Here is an 18,463-nt window from a genome sequence, read left to right as displayed (position 1 = left end):
CCTCTGCAACAGCGTCCAGCGCTTGAGGAGAAAAACTTTGTCCTGAACACACTCCACTATTCCAAACAACACAAACAGCTGTCTCATTTGAGCATAACTGTAAATTCACAGCGGACTTTTATAAAGTTGGCCCAATTCGAAGGCAAAAGCTTTCTTTGCTGCTTTGCATGAAATGCCGCTGCATTTCTAATAAAAATGAAAAGCTGAACTGTAACAGCATGTTTACCCTTACAATATTTAGGCTGTAATGACAGGTTGACTTCTTTGGTTACTGGACGGATATCAGGTCATGTCGAGTTGATTTATTCCACCCTTTGGTGAATCAGATTGTGCCAAAAGAACAAACCTGTGTGTATGTGTGTGTGTGTGTGTGTCTAAAACAGGAAAAGAGAAGCTTTTGGAGCGGAATAATGGAAGGGTATGGACTAAACACTTATTGTGCACATACATAAGCACTTCACTGTGTTTCTGGACCAATTAGCTATAGACTGAAGTAGCAACATCATGTTATGCATACAACAATGCATTACAAATGCATTACAATAGTGTTAACACTAACAGAAGTGTATTTGCTTCACAACACATGCTGCATGCTGCTTTTTATTTACAAAGCAACTGCACTGTAACTTCAACGCACATTTCGACTGTGTGATGCATTAGCATATTTAACATTGATTTTATTGATAAGTTAATATATAAATGTAAAAGGTGAACATTCACTAACAAGTCTCAGAAATAACAATGCAAGCCATTCATCTGCATTGTTGTCATTTGATAAACTTTAATTTGGCGTGTTATAGCCTACAGAACGTGCAAAGCTTGAATCGGTGAACTGCATTAGTAGATTGCATGCAAAAAGGCTCAATCCAGCGCGGGGTTTGTTATAGAGCTGTGAAGGACATCAACATCATCTCTTCTGTGGATCTCTTACCTCCACACTGAATTGCTGCTCCTCACCGTCCACAGCACATAAAATCCACAGCAAGAACTGCGCGCACAAGCAATTCAACCCTCTTCTAGTATGCAGTGTTAACAAAACCATAATGACCCGTATTTATTCGTTTTGGCTGTTTTTATTTATAGTCACTAAAAAAAGCAAAGAACAAAAGAAGGAATAAATCCCCCTGGTCTCAGTGGGTTGGAAACATTAGAGGCAGACAAACAGTCGTCACGTCGAGAGATATAATAATAATGATGATATCACATCACTCCGGGAGGCTCTGATCGCGTTGTTTGCTCCTTCAGAGTTCGTCTCTTCTTTGTCTCCCGGAGGCGCAGATGTGATGATGCTGCTCAGATAAGTCACATTTAGTTGTGCTGCTCCTCTTCTGCTCAGCGCGATGGACTGCGAGTTTTCAACCATACCTCTCTCCTCTGCGCATGCGCGCTGCGCTCCGCTCTCAATCCCACCTCAGCGGAGAACCCACGGAGAGCAACGTCACGGAATCCTAGATCAGAAACCCAACACCAGACTGGAGTAAATAAACAGATACCGTACTATAACAATAATAATAACTTAAACAATACATGTGCATTTATATATATATATATATATATATATATATATATATATATATATATATATATATATATAATTTTTTTATGTCTACCTACATATGTACTAAATGTTTCAGAATGTCTCAACATAGCCTACAGTACATACAAACTTACAAATGAATACATACTGTTAAGATTTGTTTGTTCATTTGTTAATTTAACACACAGAATCGATAATAATGAATTAACATCACATAATTAATATTAATGAAATTGATTATATAATATCAATGAATAAATATACTTAATATAATAATATATTTAATGTGTGTGTGTGTGTGTGTGTGTGTGTGTGTGTATAACATTTTATTTACTATATATAATAATCTGATTGGTTAATCACAATGTTGTTCCAGGGTCAACAACGATGTTGTCCCAGGAACATGTCTCACTTGGTAAAATCAGGTTAGGCATATAATAAACTGTATAACACACGTTTACTTATAACATTACAATTTTGATTTAGCCTTTGTTCTTTGTTCTTTTTTATTAAGGTTAATTTAAATATATTTGTTTGTATTAATGTTGATTTTAATTACAGTAAAACAGTTTAGTAATATTTAGTAAATAATCAAATAAATATATTTATATTCATATACATAATAAAAAAATACATAATGTTTAGATTTATTCTTTGTTCTAGTCTTTCCATCTAGTATTGCCATGCAGTGTACCGTTTATGTCCACTAGAGGGCGTCTCGCATGATCTCTTACTGTATAAAAAAACATTTGCTCACTTTTTATATACATAAAACTATTTCCAGCTGTTTGTTTGTTTGTTTCCAGTTCCAACAGTCAGCCTACTCTGACTAAATCATCCAGAACATGAACAGCACAGACTTTTGCTTATGTGTTACATTTATCATTTGCTTGGCATAATTTATTAACACTCTTACAAAAGTGCTAAGTGTGTGTTCCTCTCACACAGGGAACGGTCCGAAAACAAGAGTGCAAAACAAGCCCATCTCCATCTCAGTTTGAACACGCACATCAAAGCCAGAAAAATCAGATTAAATGTCGCAGATCAATGATTTTCTACTTAGAGGCAAATGCGATGAAAAAAAAAAAAAGCAGAGCAGTAGGGTACGGCCACGGCCTTCTGATGAGGTTTCAGTTTGCACGGGGCCTCAAGGAATCTGCTCTTCTCTCTAAACAGACAGATGCGATGGGAAAGCACCACTAACATCTGTGAAACTACAACCGTTGATCTCACATGTCACTGACCGCAGCAAAGATGGAGGGTTTCCACTGACCAATAACAGCTTTCCTTCAAAACATACTCACCTGAAATAATGCACCATATTGAGAATGGTGTGATATAAAAAACAGCCACTCAGAACACCTTAGTATTTAATTAGCCTATACAAAACACCATGTATTTAGGTTAACAGTGGTCAGCATTGTGCTTTTGATTTGTAGTTGATGATTTCTCTGTTATCAAATCCACAAACTCTGCCAGCTGGATCTATGTATCTGTCACATTTCAGCCACATGAGTGGAGATCAGCCAGTGAAGATGAACATGATGAGTGCTCCTGCAAAAGGTCCTTTGAGGTAAACTGAGAAACGCCCAGCAAGCTCAACAATGTTGCTAATACACATTTATTTTAAGTTGCTGAATGGTCGTAATAATGATTTGAAATAATTTTATATGTACAGTAAATGCATTGTTACTGTAATAATGATTATATTATTCTGCACAAATATATTATATTATTAGGTATAGTTTAATATTTTTTTATTTTGAAACTTTTTTGTATGTAATTTTAGTATTACACTACTAGCGTTTATTAATTATGTCTTATGTACATTTTAGGTCTTATGTATTATTCTAATGTACTTAATTAGAAATAAAAAAAGTTTTCATTTATGTTTACTTTACTTTTATCTTAGTACCTCAACTTTAACTTTTTATATTACATGTGCTTTAAGTTTTTTTAAAAGTAATAAATACATTTTATTATTACGTAAACATTTTTTTTGTTTATTATTTCTAGTACTCTATGTTAGTATTATTTATATACCTTTATATCATTTATTTATATTTTGAATTAGCTTTTATTTTTTATATTTTCTTATATACTTATATGCTTTTATCATTTTATTACTATTTTTAATATACTTCAGTTTATAGCATTCTATTAAAATAGCATTAATTTATCTATATTTCAGTAATTTTATGCTTAAACTTTTATTTTAGTTAATTGTTTTTGTTATTTATATTTAGTTTTGTTTCATCTATTTCAATTAGCGAAAGCTTTAGTTTTTTCTTCTTTTTTTTTCAGTTGACAGCAATAATGTTCTAATATGACCTGGATGTATTATGATATTTTCACTTCATAACAGTGAAGCACATGTTTTAGTTTATAAGGCTTTAAAAACAGAATGTTTTAAAACTGTTCTGCAGCGTTACTGTACTACGATGACTGCCACCAAAATGCAAAGCTGTTGAAGTGTTTTATGCCTGCGGGGCAGTTGTGCTGAAGAAATGAGCAGGTGCCATAATTTCAATTCTGGCATTTCTCATTGACACGTAATAATGATGACATCCTAAACTGGAGCATTCACACGTTTCAGCAACCATCTGTGCCTCTTTCTTTTTCTCTGTCCATCTCTCATTCTCTGTTTGCTGGTTTTGTTTGTAGTCTCTCTCGCTCTCTTGCGTTGTGAGAAATAGAAGACTTTTGTGGTTCCTCTGTTCCAGCAGTGGGTACTGCTGCCCCAGATAACTTTCCCTCTCAATATCACTTCTAATGCTGTAACTGCATCTGCTCCCCTCGTTCAGAAAGCTTCTCTTTGGCTGCCTGCTTCCAAACCTTCCTTCTGCTTCCTTCACAGACCAGCCAAAAACGCTCTGAACAGATTCAGGCTTCACAATTGTGGGTTAAGCATTTACCCATTTCTCCTGGCGACCCATCACGCATCACTTTCTCCCTCGCTCTGCATTCTTTTCTTCTTTTCCTCTCCTTCTTTACTCCTCAGTAAATCTCTTGTCATCTCCATTTACACTACATTTTCTTAAAGGTATCTGAGAAAAAAAACTAGATTTCTACTGGAGCTGTAGACAGAACAAACAGTTTTCTAGAGTCAGAATACATGTTGTTGTTTGTATTATGTCCAAATTATTGAACAGAAATCATATCACTCACCTCAAATCCATTTGTGTGGAGTTCAGAGAACACGGTTAAATGTTATAATGTAATGTCTAAGTAATATAGTAATGTAATGTCTAAGTAATAATGTATTGGAATAATAATAATTAAAATGTATTATATAGATTATTATCATTTACAGTAAGTCATTTTGTGAGATATTGTTACAATTTAAAATAACCGTTTTCTATCATAATGTATTTTAAAGTGTAATTTATTGCTGTGATGCTGAATTTTTTTTAATTACTCAGGTCTTCAGTGCCACCTGATCCTTCAGAAGTCATTCTAATATGCAATTTTATTGTAAAATAATTAATAAAGTGTAAACAAATAAATTAAACAAATAAATAATATAATTGCATAAAATGTATAATTATATAATTACACAATTTAAATATATATGCATAAAATATATATAATAAATTAAGGAAATCGAAAATATATAAAGTAATTAAACTTTTTATAAAAATTACAATTTAAACAAGTACAGTATGTGTGCATTATATATGTGTGCACAGGTATGTATACATAGAGTTCAATAAATGCAATTTTTTCTCCTGGTTCATCATCCTCTAGGCAAATATCATAAGCCTAAATAATAGCACATAATTTGATTTTCTGTTCACAAATGTGAGAGACTACTTATATGCTAAAGTTTAACATTTGGCTTAGGTGTTAGGAAGAATCCCTAGGATGAAGAAGCACCAAAACCTGCATTTATTTTAATGATGTCAGGCAGGCTTACGTTTAGAAGCATGCAATTTCGACAGAGCTTTATGCAGATCCAGCAATGGCTCAGACTCGCTGACAGTTATGAAATGCAGGGTCAGATCGAGGTCAGACCTTACAGACGCTTAAGAAAGCCAGAAGTCGCTCACGGCTCCAGTGAGGGTCCCTTAAACATCAATGTTCAGATAATGTCCCTCTTAAAATCACAATACAGCCTCTGATTTAAATTGCCTGGTTTAAAAAAAATATATATATCATTTTCCCCCCCAGAAAGTCTGGTTTTAAGTCCAGCTGTTGTGATACTCTAGAGGACAGATGGAGCATAAAAATAACCTAATACCGGTGAACATGTGCACAATGGCACGACAAACATGACATTTACATAATGTGATTAAACATGAAAGCAGGGTCGCACATGACATCCATCCAAAAATAAATAAATAAATAAAAAAATCAACTGCGATCTATAGGGTGTCTGTCATCGGTTGTGTTTGTGCGCCATGCATCCATGTGTCGCTATGCATGTGTCAGCGGAAGAGCGTGGTTTGTTGTCAAGTCTGCAGACGTCAAAAGACGGATGGCCAGAGTTCCAGAAACTGACACTGACTCGGTCGTTCCGGAGTTTGTGGACATCATCCAGGTTCTTGAACCATCTGTGAGGGGGGAAGAAGGCCTCCTGCTGGGGCATGTGAGGGTAATGAGACGCATTGTCCCCGGGGCCTGTCAGGGCCCTGCTGGAAGTGCCAGGGTTGGTTTGGCCGAAATATCAAGTGCGTGCCATCATTCTAAATGTTAAATGCGTAATCAGAGCCATTGAAAACAGGACACAGGATGACACATATTTTTACCGCTGTGGGCCAGGAGAATGACTCTGTCCGTGGCAGACAAAAGATAAAGTTCACTTCATAATGTATGACTTGCCCTAACTCTTCTTTTTTCTCTTTTAAACCGCTTATATACATTTAGAAGGTTCTCCAGTTTTATGGAACTGCACACAGCAGCCACTAATCAGGTGACTGTAATTACACAGAAAATGGAAAGGCCACACAATTAGCTTAATTTGGCACTTAGATTTTTGTATATGTTTTTTTTTTTTTTTTTTTTTTTACTGTTGGTTACTAGGTTACCAATACCACCATTATTTACTTGATCATCTTTATGGAAACACATTGTGGCCTAGTGTTTAGAGAGTTTGACTCCTAACCCTAGGGTTGTGGTTTTGTGTCCCAGGCCGACAATACCACGACTGAGGTGTCCTTGAGCAAGGAACTGAACCCCCAACTGCTCCCCGGGTGCTGCAGCATAAATGGCTGCCCACTGCTCCGGGTGTGTGTTCCTGGTGTGTTTGTGTTCACTGCTATGTGTGTGCACTTTGGATGGGTTAAATGCAGAGCACGAATTCTGAGTATGGGTCACCATACTTGACTATATGTCGCTTCACTAATTTCTATTTGTTTAGTTTTTTTGGGAAATATCAGTTGCGAAGATTCACTTCCTGTTTGGATGAAAATCCAGCTATTGACTCAACCAATGGTATTTGGTGAAACGATGTCATCAGATTTGTATATGCGTGCACAAGTTTTGCAAGAGAATAAAAAACCACTGAAATACATTGCCATTGAATCCTCACATCTTATTTCCATCAAACGTTTATCATTTGCCCACAAATGTTTTGTACTGAAATTGAATGCACTGAAATTGCACTGAAATTGTCATTTACAATTCAACTGAAATTTAAATGGTCAGTCCCCCCATCACATATTACTTCCATTATTTTGCATTTGCTTACAAATGTTGTAGAAGAAAACACCGAACATTTGCATAGATAGATAGATAGATAGATACATAGATACATAGATATGGATACTTTATATATATATATATTTTTATCACCAGTTTTGCATTTGCTCGCAAAGGTTGGGCAAGAGAACACAAAGTAGCATTGAACCATATTGTCTTTTTTATCTTATATATTTCTATCAACACTTTTGCTTTTGTTTACAAAAGTTTTAAAATGAATACAAACATTTGCAAGAGAATGCAAAAGTTTTGCCAGTGAATGCAGAAGCATTAAAAATAATTTTTCCATCCCCATGTCCCCTTTGGTGCTGCGTAGCTGTGCTCAATAGACATGGGAAACCTGTTGGTAAATGAACAATTTTTTATACATATACTGAATATTTCCTTTTGTTGTTGCTAATGATGCAGAAATTATAAACTGCACCATTAAACTTGCAGTTTCAGCAGAAACAGAATGCTTTTTGTGGACAAAATTGCTTTATCTAATCTTAAACATAGATTTTTCAAGTGGAAAACATACTTAGTGCACACTTTGAAGTGTTAAAATGATTTGGCTTTTTCCACTAAATTGCTGAGTGATTAGAGATTAAATATGGTCTCAGACTCAATAGCCTGGCAATGTTTGCAGACACAGGCTTTTAATAAGTGGAGTGAGCTTGTTACATTACAACTACATGCACACTGAACTGAAATACCCTTGTCTTGTAAATCACAAGTCACCATTTAATGGCAGCCAATGTGATTATACATTAGCGTCATAGCTCATGAAATCTGATTTGAGTGGAGATGAAATCTAGGCAGAGGTGTGATGGACAGTCTGACCAGCGTGTTTGTGGAATCAGTCCCATGCTGATCAATAATTCAGTCAGAGTTTAATATTTGCACTCAAAATCCAGCAGAATCCATTAGGATTATTATAAGAAGAGCGTTAGCAGTGCTTAAGAAAATGAACAGTCTCAAAGTCAAAATATATACTGTAATTGCAGGCTAAAGGATTTCTGCATGAATTTGATCTGATTTTCACAGCAATTGAACCACTACTAACAGCATGCAAACAATACATTCCCATGCCTTACTATTAAATGTATTGAATGAAAAAAGATGGAAGGGTGAACTGGATTGGATTCAATAAAAAACTGCGTTGTTGTTCACATACTTTTTCATGCAACTAAAAAAGTGTATCATGTTGACCTAGTTCTGGTTTTGTGAGTTTGACCATTGGTGTCCAGCACAGATCGCTACTGAGATCTAAACTTTCTCTTGAAGCCAAATACTCCCACGCTTATGCTGTTGCTTTTACAGACTGTATTGATGTATTGTTTGTCTTGCGCAATGGTGAAATAAAGGAGTTGACCGTTGTGCATGATCATATGAACAGGATTATGTCACACTGCTAAATCTGACTCTACTGTATATGAGAAATTAGAGTTCACACGAACTGTAAGTAGACCTAACTATTAACTTTATCTACACGTAAAGTTTTGTTGAGGGTCACATCAGAAAGTTTAAAAACCCCGATAGGAGAAATCAGTGTCATTTTGCCACTGCTAGGTTTGTCCATGTCTTCATGGTACTACCAAATGTCCCAAAAGATTCCAAGAAAGATCTACTATTACATCCAGGCCATCTTTACCCAATGAGAAATGGGATCGTTTGGGCTCTGGTCACATTTCACATTTCTGAGAGGCTGATTACGTCCTGGAAGCAGCATGACTGAGCCATGCGACCTGAGGGATGCCCGGTTCCCGTGTGCGCTCACGAGGACGATATTTGGGGAGGTATTTCAGCTCTCTTACATAAACACAGACAGGTTGCAGGATTATACGGGATTCAAGAGGCAAAACCTGGCTCTGCTGGAGATTTCCACAGCGCAGGATTGTTTAATGCCATATCTGTTTGGTTATGATTACAACATCAGTGATATAACTACAAATCCTGGCACACAATGTCACATGAGATTTTTAATAAAGAGATTCAACACAATGTCAGGTAGATGGAAAATCGTTCATGTGGTCGTGCTTAATTATTTCTGTTATATGTTGCATATCTATACAACTTATTAATTATGATATTTGTTGGTCAAATCAAGGATGCAATGTTTTTCTTTTGCTTGTTTCAGTTTACGGGTTCCATTGTGACAACATGCCCATATGGTATTCAATAGAATAAAAAGTGTGATAACTAGCCTCAAGTTCCCCTATTACATGACAATGGGTTCATTAAAAATAATATATGACAGGTCCATTAATGTGCAGAGTCTACCCGCTAATGGTGACCCTGAGGATTCTGGGACACAGCCAGATGAAGGAGAATATTAAGCTATTGTTGCTCTCATGATTGAATCTCAAATGAGATTTGGAGAACCCCTGGTGATAAATTCTGCCCTTTAATATCGTCATCTACCATGTGACAGGAAATGTGAGAGAGCTGATTGGAGATCTCCATTGCCATGACAACTCACTCTAATCTGGTTATGAGTGGTGAGCAAGAGGTAATAATTGGATTGTTCGGAGTGAGGGGGAAATATGATATAAATGTTATCGCTCACCCCTCTGTCTTCTGTGATCCCTGAGGAACTTCCATTGTGAGTCACATAACCACATGTTTTGCTATGAGAACTGTGTTGTATGGACTTTCTGCCATGGCATAAGTGTTGTGAGACATAGAAGACTGGATTTACTCTTTTATGCTCCAAAATATGTTAATACTGTAGTTTAGTTAACCTAAAAATGACCCATTTGGCAAGGTTCGGCTGGTTTGCATGACCCAGTAAGCCCCTGCTGGTAGATGCTGAAACTACACCATCTGGTACAACAAGTGTGTTTCTCCATTTGTGGCTATTAACATGTAGCCATATGTTTTGACTAAACCTTTTTTTATTTTTATTTTTATTTTTTGCAACTAATATGTTGGTGTTTGACCTCTTTTGACGTTTGTTTCTCGTATGTGCCAAGTTCTGTCATGAAACTCTAGATGGCGCTGGCTGATGGGTCGTTACCGCAGACTAATGATATTCACAGTGTAAAACTACTTAGCTGATTGCTTCATGTTGCATATGTAGCCAATGAGCTTACTGATTTACATTTAAATGGCTGGTTAGCAAGTCGTTGTAAAGCATTTTCGCAGTGTGCTTTCAGAGCCCCCATCTAAAACCCCATCTTCCCCAGCTTCACTTGTATATGCAGCAGCAGTATGTATTAAATACTCACAGCACTGTCTTAGTGAATATATTGGCAGTAGCAAGTTCCTGTACTTGCTTTGCAGCAGCAGCAATAATCTACAACAACAGCAATAATGAATAGCAGCAGCAATTCAGCAGCGTGGCAGATCTATTCCGCCAAGACCAATGTAATCTGATTCCCTAGCGAATAATTCTCATGAAACAGTTCTTCTTAGTGAATCAAAAACATAGAACGCCACCAGTGTAATCTGATTCCCCAGCAAATAGCTATTATTAAAAAGTTTTTCTTAGTGAACAGAAACATACAGCACAACCAGTGTAGTCCAAATGATTCCTGAACAAATGACTCTTCTAAGATGGTTCTTGTTGGGGATGCAAAACAAACAGATCAAAAGTCTGATTCCCCAGTAAAGGACTCTTATGACATGGCTCTTTTTAGTACATCAGAAACATTCAGCGCAACTAGTAATCTGATTTCCCACCTAATGACTCTTATGAGACAGTCCTTTTTAGTGTATCAAAGCATACAGATTCACCAGTGTATTCTGATTGACTTATATGAATCGGTTCTTTTTAGTGGATCAAAAACATATAATGTAGTCCTATTGCATGTGAATGACTCTTATGAGATGGTTCTTTCTGATGAATCAAAAAGATTCACTGCAATTTGTGTAATCTGCTTTCCAGCCTATTGACTCTTAGGAGACAATTATTTTCAGTGAATTAAAATGTACAGCACAGTGTAGTCTGATTTCCAAATGAATGACTCTTACAATATAGGAGTGTTCTTTTTAATTAATCAAAAACCTTCAGCATGACCAGTATTGCCTAAATCAGTGATCCACAAATCTGGCTCGCGAGAGCCACTTTCCTGCAGAGTTTAGCTCTAACCCTTATCAAACACACCTAAGTTTGCTAATCATTGTCTTTGGGATTTTTAGAAAATCACAGGTAGGTTTGTTTGATTGCGGTTGGGGCTAAACTCTGCAGGAAAGTGAATCTTGCGAGCCAGATTTGAGGATCGCTGCTCTAAACTAATGACTCTATCATGAGACTGTTATTTTTCATGAATCAAATGATCAAATATTGTAATATTTACTCATTGTTTTGTTTTTAGTAATCTATACATTATTATTGAAATCATTAATTCCTTAAATGCACCAGGAGAATCATTCATGGAATTGTTAAAGAATCAAAATCCTTAAATTCTTTTTTCAGTTCATCTCTATTCTTTGTTTGTTTACTGTTTGTTTTGCTCCACTTTTCAAGTCTTTCCATGAGACATAATGCTGATTTTGGATGTGAGTTTATGTCACTTCAATCTGTTATTGTTGTTGTCGTAATGAATGTGTGTGTGTGTGTGTGTATGTGTGTGTGTGTGTGTGTGTGTGTGTGTGTGCTATCAGATCTATGTATTACTCGAAATTAATCAGAAATGGCACACATCTACTCCCACTGCAGCAGGGCCGTGCACAGACCTTTTGAGGGGCATGTGCTGAAACTGAAAAAGGGCACCCCCCTCCCTTTTTTTATATCAAGGTTATTTAGTAAGCCTGCATAACAGGAAGAAATGGTCACATCTTCATGACAAATTCATTAACACAAAATAATAGTCTCAAAAGCTTTAGATTTATTCACGATTAATAACAACCATAATAATAATATTAGATAATTAGATAATATAGATAAACAGGGTTTTAAGGGCTTCTTTAAACCTAATTACAACAGCTCTTGTGTACTCCCTCTTTTTTTAAATTGCATTTATAGCGAAAAAAAATACTTGACTCATACATAAACATGTTAAACATATAATACAAATTAGCTTATAACACCAAACAGAAACCAAAATCTTTTTTTATTGAACTTTATGCAATTTTTTTATGAACTTTCCAAAGAAAAAAAAAAAAAAAAAAAAAAAAAAAAAAATATATATATATATATATATATATATATATATATATATATATATATATATATATATATATATATATATTCTCTTTTTTAGTTATTCTGTTTGGTTTTATAAGCTAATTTGTATTATTTGGTTTACATGATTATGAATGACATTGAGAAGAGGGGAAGGTGAGCAATGAGTCAAGTATTTTTGACAAACTTTTTTGAAATATAATTTAATTATGTCCAACTCAATTCCAGATTATAAGAAACTATAGCCATACCGTAACTATAACATATCCAATATGTATCCGCCTACCATGTTTTACTACATTTTATACATGTGAGGACAAACGGAGAGTATACCAAAACATGATTAGCTTAAATGTTAATAAATTAAGTGTATCAGCAATCATAAATCAAAGAAGAAATTTCTTAGAAATATATTTTATAAATGTTATCTAGGTGACAAGGATCACTCGTCGCTTTGTGTAAGTTCCAGTACGAAACATCGCGGGGGCGCACCTGTTATGATTTTCCGATGGTAAAAACAAATTATATGTTGTTGTATTACTTATCAATATATAGTTTTTGACCAGCGAATGTGTGCAAATGTGAATTTTTTTTTTGTCCGTCATTAAAACGGCGACGGTGCCTGCCGCTGCCGGTGTTCTGTCGATTTGTCCTACGCTGTCAGATTTTCCTACCTCCCACCAAAACAGTGGGTAGTACAATTCCACAATGAAAATTCTACTGTAAAGTTATGGTTTATTAACGTCTACACCTACCACAACCCTAATCATACCCTTACAGTACTGCAAATACAGTAATTATGTGTTATATTCGCGGTTGTAGCTAAAAGGGATACAGTTACAGGAAACCAACAATAAATATTATTTTCTACCAATTAGATTGCGTTTTTATTAAAGTCTACACCTACCCCAGCCCTAAACCTACCCTTACAGTAATGCAGATACATTAAATATCGTTGTTTAGCATGAGACAAAGGACGCGATATTGATGTGCGCGTGCGCAGTAAACCCGGGTAGGAAAATCTGACGGGGTAGGATAAAATGTCAGGACACCGGCATCACATTACACTTTAATCTACAGGTTACAAACTAGTTTTTGTAGCTATATAGACGGAGCGCTCGGTTTTTCCTGTGGTAAAATGCATTTGGCCAAAATCGCATTTTATAAAAGATTAAATGCTACTGTATGCACAGGCCATTTAAGTGTTGGCTATGTATTGGCTATGACTAAATGGCAAATGCTAGCCCCCTCTCTCAGGCGACGTCCCACATGTCTCAGTCAGTCAGTCAGACATCAAATAAATAAAATATGAGCCTTTATAGACATAGTGTTTAGTAGTACTTATTCAAACAACAAGATATTTATTTACCCTTCGCAAAACTTTGTTCAGCTCAGCTGTTGTCTACAGTGCGGCTGCTGTGGAACTTCAGTTGATTCAATGAATATAGAGGGGGCGGAGTTATCAGCTTACTGACAGCTTGAGGATCGAATAAGATTTACACAAGCTCGTTTTAAGAACTTTCATTTGCTAAATATTTTTAAAACAGACAGACAGATGTAAAGGGTGAACAATAGCATTGATAAATCTTTTTTAAAAAACACCACCAAAAAAAGGGCACTTCGGAGTGTAAGGGCAAAAAGGGCATGTGCTCTGCACAGGTTGAGCCCTACCTGTGCACGTGCCTGCACTGCAGTCTGTACTCAGTCCACTGTTGCTCCCCTAACACATCTCATGCTAAAAGCTCCACCCACACTGAGACTTTGCTGTCCAGATGGAGTTTTAGTTCAGCATAAATCACATACAAAACACACAAGGAAAACTCAGTGCTTCTTGTGCCTGGCAGGGAAAAGGTGTCTTTTTGAAAAAAAAAATGTTTTCATTACATCATCTATACATTTTAAACAGTACTAGTGGGGTTAAAGATCAGCCTCACTTTGAGTGATCCGAGCAAATTTTGTGACCGTGTAGGAGTGTATGAATGTATAAAATATGAGAGAATAGGAGCAAGTGTTACCTTTGTTTTTGTTTTGCTGGCTGATGCAACGGAAGGGGTCAATGTTTGGCTAGTCTGAGCCTCAGATGGCACACCTACAGACCGCCCACAGTAGTATGGTCGTTTTTGACTGAAAAAAAAAAAAATGTTTTTGTTTTTAAATTGTATTATTTTATGTTTTACTGTTTTTTATGATTATTCGAATTTCAGTTTTTTTATTTTATTGTTTTAATTAAGTAAATAATTATTATTTTAATTTGTTTGTTCAGAGTGGAATTAAACTTTTGTAACACTTGCTACATTCCAAATGCAAAAGCTTATAAAAGTAACTATGTCTGAATATGTTCTAATAAGCTACTAGGTAATGCACATTTATAGTCAACTTATATATAATGAAAAAAATGAGTAAAATAATATCTGCAATATGTATTTTTATTCCAGATGTATTTACACTATAAGTAATTATATAAATATATATATATATATATTTAACTTAAATATATATTCTTCACTATATATTTAGGTTAAAACTGTCTCTTCTATCCACAACTAGTACTTTAAGATGTATAAACCTTAAGAGTTACATGAAATAATATTAATATTAATGAATTAATTAATTCTGTCAGTAAAATGAAGTGTGATTAAAACCAGGATTTGTGACTAGATTAGAAAAAATTAAACGGTAATAATGTAATTTAACATTTTGAACTGAAAAAGTCATTCTTTTTAATTGTTTGTTTGTTAAAAAATTTCTCTATTTATTTTATTATTAATTATTATTTATTATTATTATTATTATTATTATTATTATTATTATTATTATTATTATTATTATTATTATTTTCAGGGACCCACTAGTATTCACTTGCAGCAGACATCAGTTTTAGAAAACCCCCAGTATTAAAGATTGCAAATCACTTACTTATGTGGATCCATTTCAGTAAGGATGCTGTTATGTTTCCTATAGTCTGTAGGCAGCAAAGCAGCTTACTAGGTTTTGGAACAGAGCCTATCTTCTATCTTCTTTGGCAGGTGGGCGGGGCAAAATGGCCGGAGTCAGACTGATGTCTGTAATGGGCTCTGGCACTGGTTTGGCACCCAATGGATCTGGAAGGATTAGTGAAGGATTAGTGCCAGCACATTTCACAGCAGTCTGGCTTACTTACACAGCAGAAGAGCAGACATACACACCTGAGATACACCACACACATACTGTATATAAACACACCCAGAGACAAACCTCAGATAAACCTAAACAAACATGGCCCAAAAATTAGCACTGACAGCTCGTCTAAGCCCCAAAAGACTGAGAACAGGGATATTTGGGTAAATACAGCTGGGCACTTTTAGCGCAATGTTCCACCCTGTCATTCAGCGAAATATGACCGTTGGAGGATCAAAGTCTCATAATGAAGGAAAAAGAAACAAGGTGGCTTCGCAAAGTCTCTTTTGTTTTTTACGAAACTCCAAAATCAGAACAGAATCGTAACCTGATGGACCACACGGCTTCAGCTCAAATAGATGTTCCAAATACTGTCTGTTGCTGAAGAAACAAACACATGTATGATCACTTCATCAAAAAGCCCTTGAAAAGCCATCGTCTGAAGCAAATGCGCTATTTGCAGGACTTGTGTTCCCCTGGTAAAAGAAAGCAGTGTATTTGTCTTAAAAGTAATAAAAACACAATAAAAAGTCTATGAGTTTAGAGAAATAGTTTATGAAACTGAGAGATAATCACACAGATGCCCTGGAGTGCTATTGCATTGGTTGTAAAAGACGCTTTGATGCGAATTACTCCCCACAAATTCAAGCCGAGGCAGATGAAGCACGTTTCATCTGCTCACTACATTGGTTTGGATTCTAGGGTCTTAAAATGTAGCAGACTTGTAGGTCTCAACAAAGCTGGATATACTTAATGGGACCGTCCAATCAAGAGAAGGTGTTTTGATGAATATTGGTAACCAAACCAAGGTGCTAGTCATTGATTTCGATATTATAGAAAAAAAAATCTAGAATGGCAACCAGTAAATGTTTGGTTAAAAATATTTTCTTTTGTATTCAACACTGTAAAAAATAATCTGTAAAATATACTCTAAAAAACCGGCAGCTGTGGTTGCCAGAATTATACCTTAAGAAATACGGTAACACCGTTTTAGGTTTAACGGTTTTACCTTAAATTTACAGTTTAATACCATGATTTAACTAACATAATATTAATATACCAACTTATTGAAGTACTGAAATCTGTTTTGTACCAGTTTGTAATACAATGGTCCACCAAAAGCAGGTGGATGAGAAAGACACATGATGAAACAAGGCCCATCACAAGCAGCTTTTAAACAATAAGATACATAGAAGGAAGCACTAAACACCATCATGGTGAGAATCATTAAACCGAAATATGCAATAAACATTATATGTAACATACAACCCAAATAAACATAACAGCTAAGAAGAAAAAATTAGATGAAACATAGTTATTGTAAACAAAAAACATCAAATTCAAATAAAATTTGAAATGCAGTGCAGAGAATTCTGGGAATGTCAGTTTTTTTACTGGCAATTACCGTTAACCTTTTAACAGGTTAGCATTTTCACAGTTTTTTACCATTAAAGTAAAAGTAATTTTTTACAGTGAAGGTTTGAAACAACTTGAGGGGGAGTAAATGATGATTATGATTTGGGTTAACTATCAATTTTTATAATATAAAATGCTAGATAAGAAGAGGTGAAATGTAGCTAAAATAAAGCTCTGACCAGAATACTCTTTTGTAGGAAGTGTTGTGTTTAGCATAACAGTGAATAAGGCCTCAAAAAGTTTACTTTCACTTAATGTCTTTCTATATTTTTTGTCTTACATTTGATTTATCCAGGCTCTTATTTCTGCATCACAACCCTGAAACCTCTTCTCATATCAGTTAAGGACTCTAGACGGTGATCTGGTGATCATAAAGCTCAGATGCGTTCATGGAAATACAACCATTTAATCGAGCAGTTACTGTCCTGCACCCCTGGCAATTTCTGCAGAGACAGTAAGTGCTGCACAATCTTTCATCATTAATAAAAATACTCTGACTATCCTGCTGATGTTTTGCTCTGAGAGGATGTGAAGGTTTATGGATGCTGACTCAATTTGCAATAAAAAGACATTTTAAACCATTGCCTGCAGTGCTGGTCTGATAGAAGGAAATAAATGTGTATTGTTCTCTCTGAAAGCAGGCATGCCAGCACAGTGAGTTGGGAAACATTCAACAAGTGTGGTTTTCTCATATGTGCTTCTATTTTACCTGAAGAGTGAAGTAAAGGTGGCTTAAAGGAGGTTTTCTGTTCATGCAGGTGCAGTATGGTGAAGGTGTCAGGTGTTGTGGTCCGGTGTAAAGTACAAAGCGAATTCCTTGAAATAAAGCAGGTGGGGAGGACGAAAGAGAAATATTAGTGGTTTCCTCTCAAGGTTACTTGTCTGGGTAGCTAGTGCTGTTTTCCACTGACTCCACCATTGATGGGTGTCATGTGGCATCAGACGTGCAGTATGTGGTCTGCCTGCTAAACATGTATAGTTTATTAGGACTTCCTATATGTGCACATGAGATAAGAGAGATTTGGAAAAGTCTTTATGCCTTACCTTAGATGTTCGAGTAAAACTATAATTGGGCAATATAAGAATATATATGACCCTGGACCACTTAAGTGTCAGTTTTTCGAAAATTGAGATTTATACATCATATGAAAGCGGAATAAATAAGACAATATTATCTGGCAATATCTGGCTGAGATACAACTATTTGAAAATCTGGAATCTGAGGGTGCAAAAAAATAAAAATAAATAAATACTGAGAAAATCACCTTTGAATTTGTCCAAATGAATTTTTAGCAATGCATATTACTAATCAAAAATTAAGTTTTAATATATCTGCAGTAGGAAATTTACAAAATATCTTCATGGAACACAATCTTTACTTAACATCCTAATGATTTTTGGCATAAAAGGTAAATCAATAATTTTGACTTTTTTTTTTTTTTTTTGGCTGTTGCTATACCTCAGCGACTTAAGATCACAATATCACAATAGTCTTTAAAAAGGTTGGTGGATTTTTATTTTTATATTAACAAAATAAAATCCATTCA

General features: G+C 35.4%; 1 protein-coding gene across 2 annotated transcripts in view; it reads right to left on the bottom strand.

The window, feature by feature from the left end:
• The window catches only part of LOC113042549 (matrix metalloproteinase-16-like), a 59,971-nt gene extending 58,537 nt beyond the window's left edge, over window positions 1–1,434 (bottom strand). Inside the window, exon 1 of one of the 2 annotated variants that reach the window (XM_026201484.1) lies at window positions 932–1,434. In XM_026201484.1, coding sequence (XP_026057269.1) covers window positions 932–1,042 — 111 coding nt within the window. In that variant the 5' untranslated portion in view covers window positions 1,043–1,434. The remainder of the gene's footprint in view (window positions 1–931) is intronic. The other variant, XM_026201485.1, reaches the window with a different exon arrangement.
• Window positions 1,435–18,463: the final 17,029 nt, after the last annotated feature.

This window comes from Carassius auratus, chromosome 24 (assembly GCF_003368295.1).
Source record: "Carassius auratus strain Wakin chromosome 24, ASM336829v1, whole genome shotgun sequence".
NCBI classification, from domain to species: Eukaryota; Metazoa; Chordata; class Actinopteri; order Cypriniformes; family Cyprinidae; genus Carassius; species Carassius auratus.
Note: the sequence above shows the minus strand (reverse complement) of the source record. Positions and strands in the feature narration are given on the sequence as shown.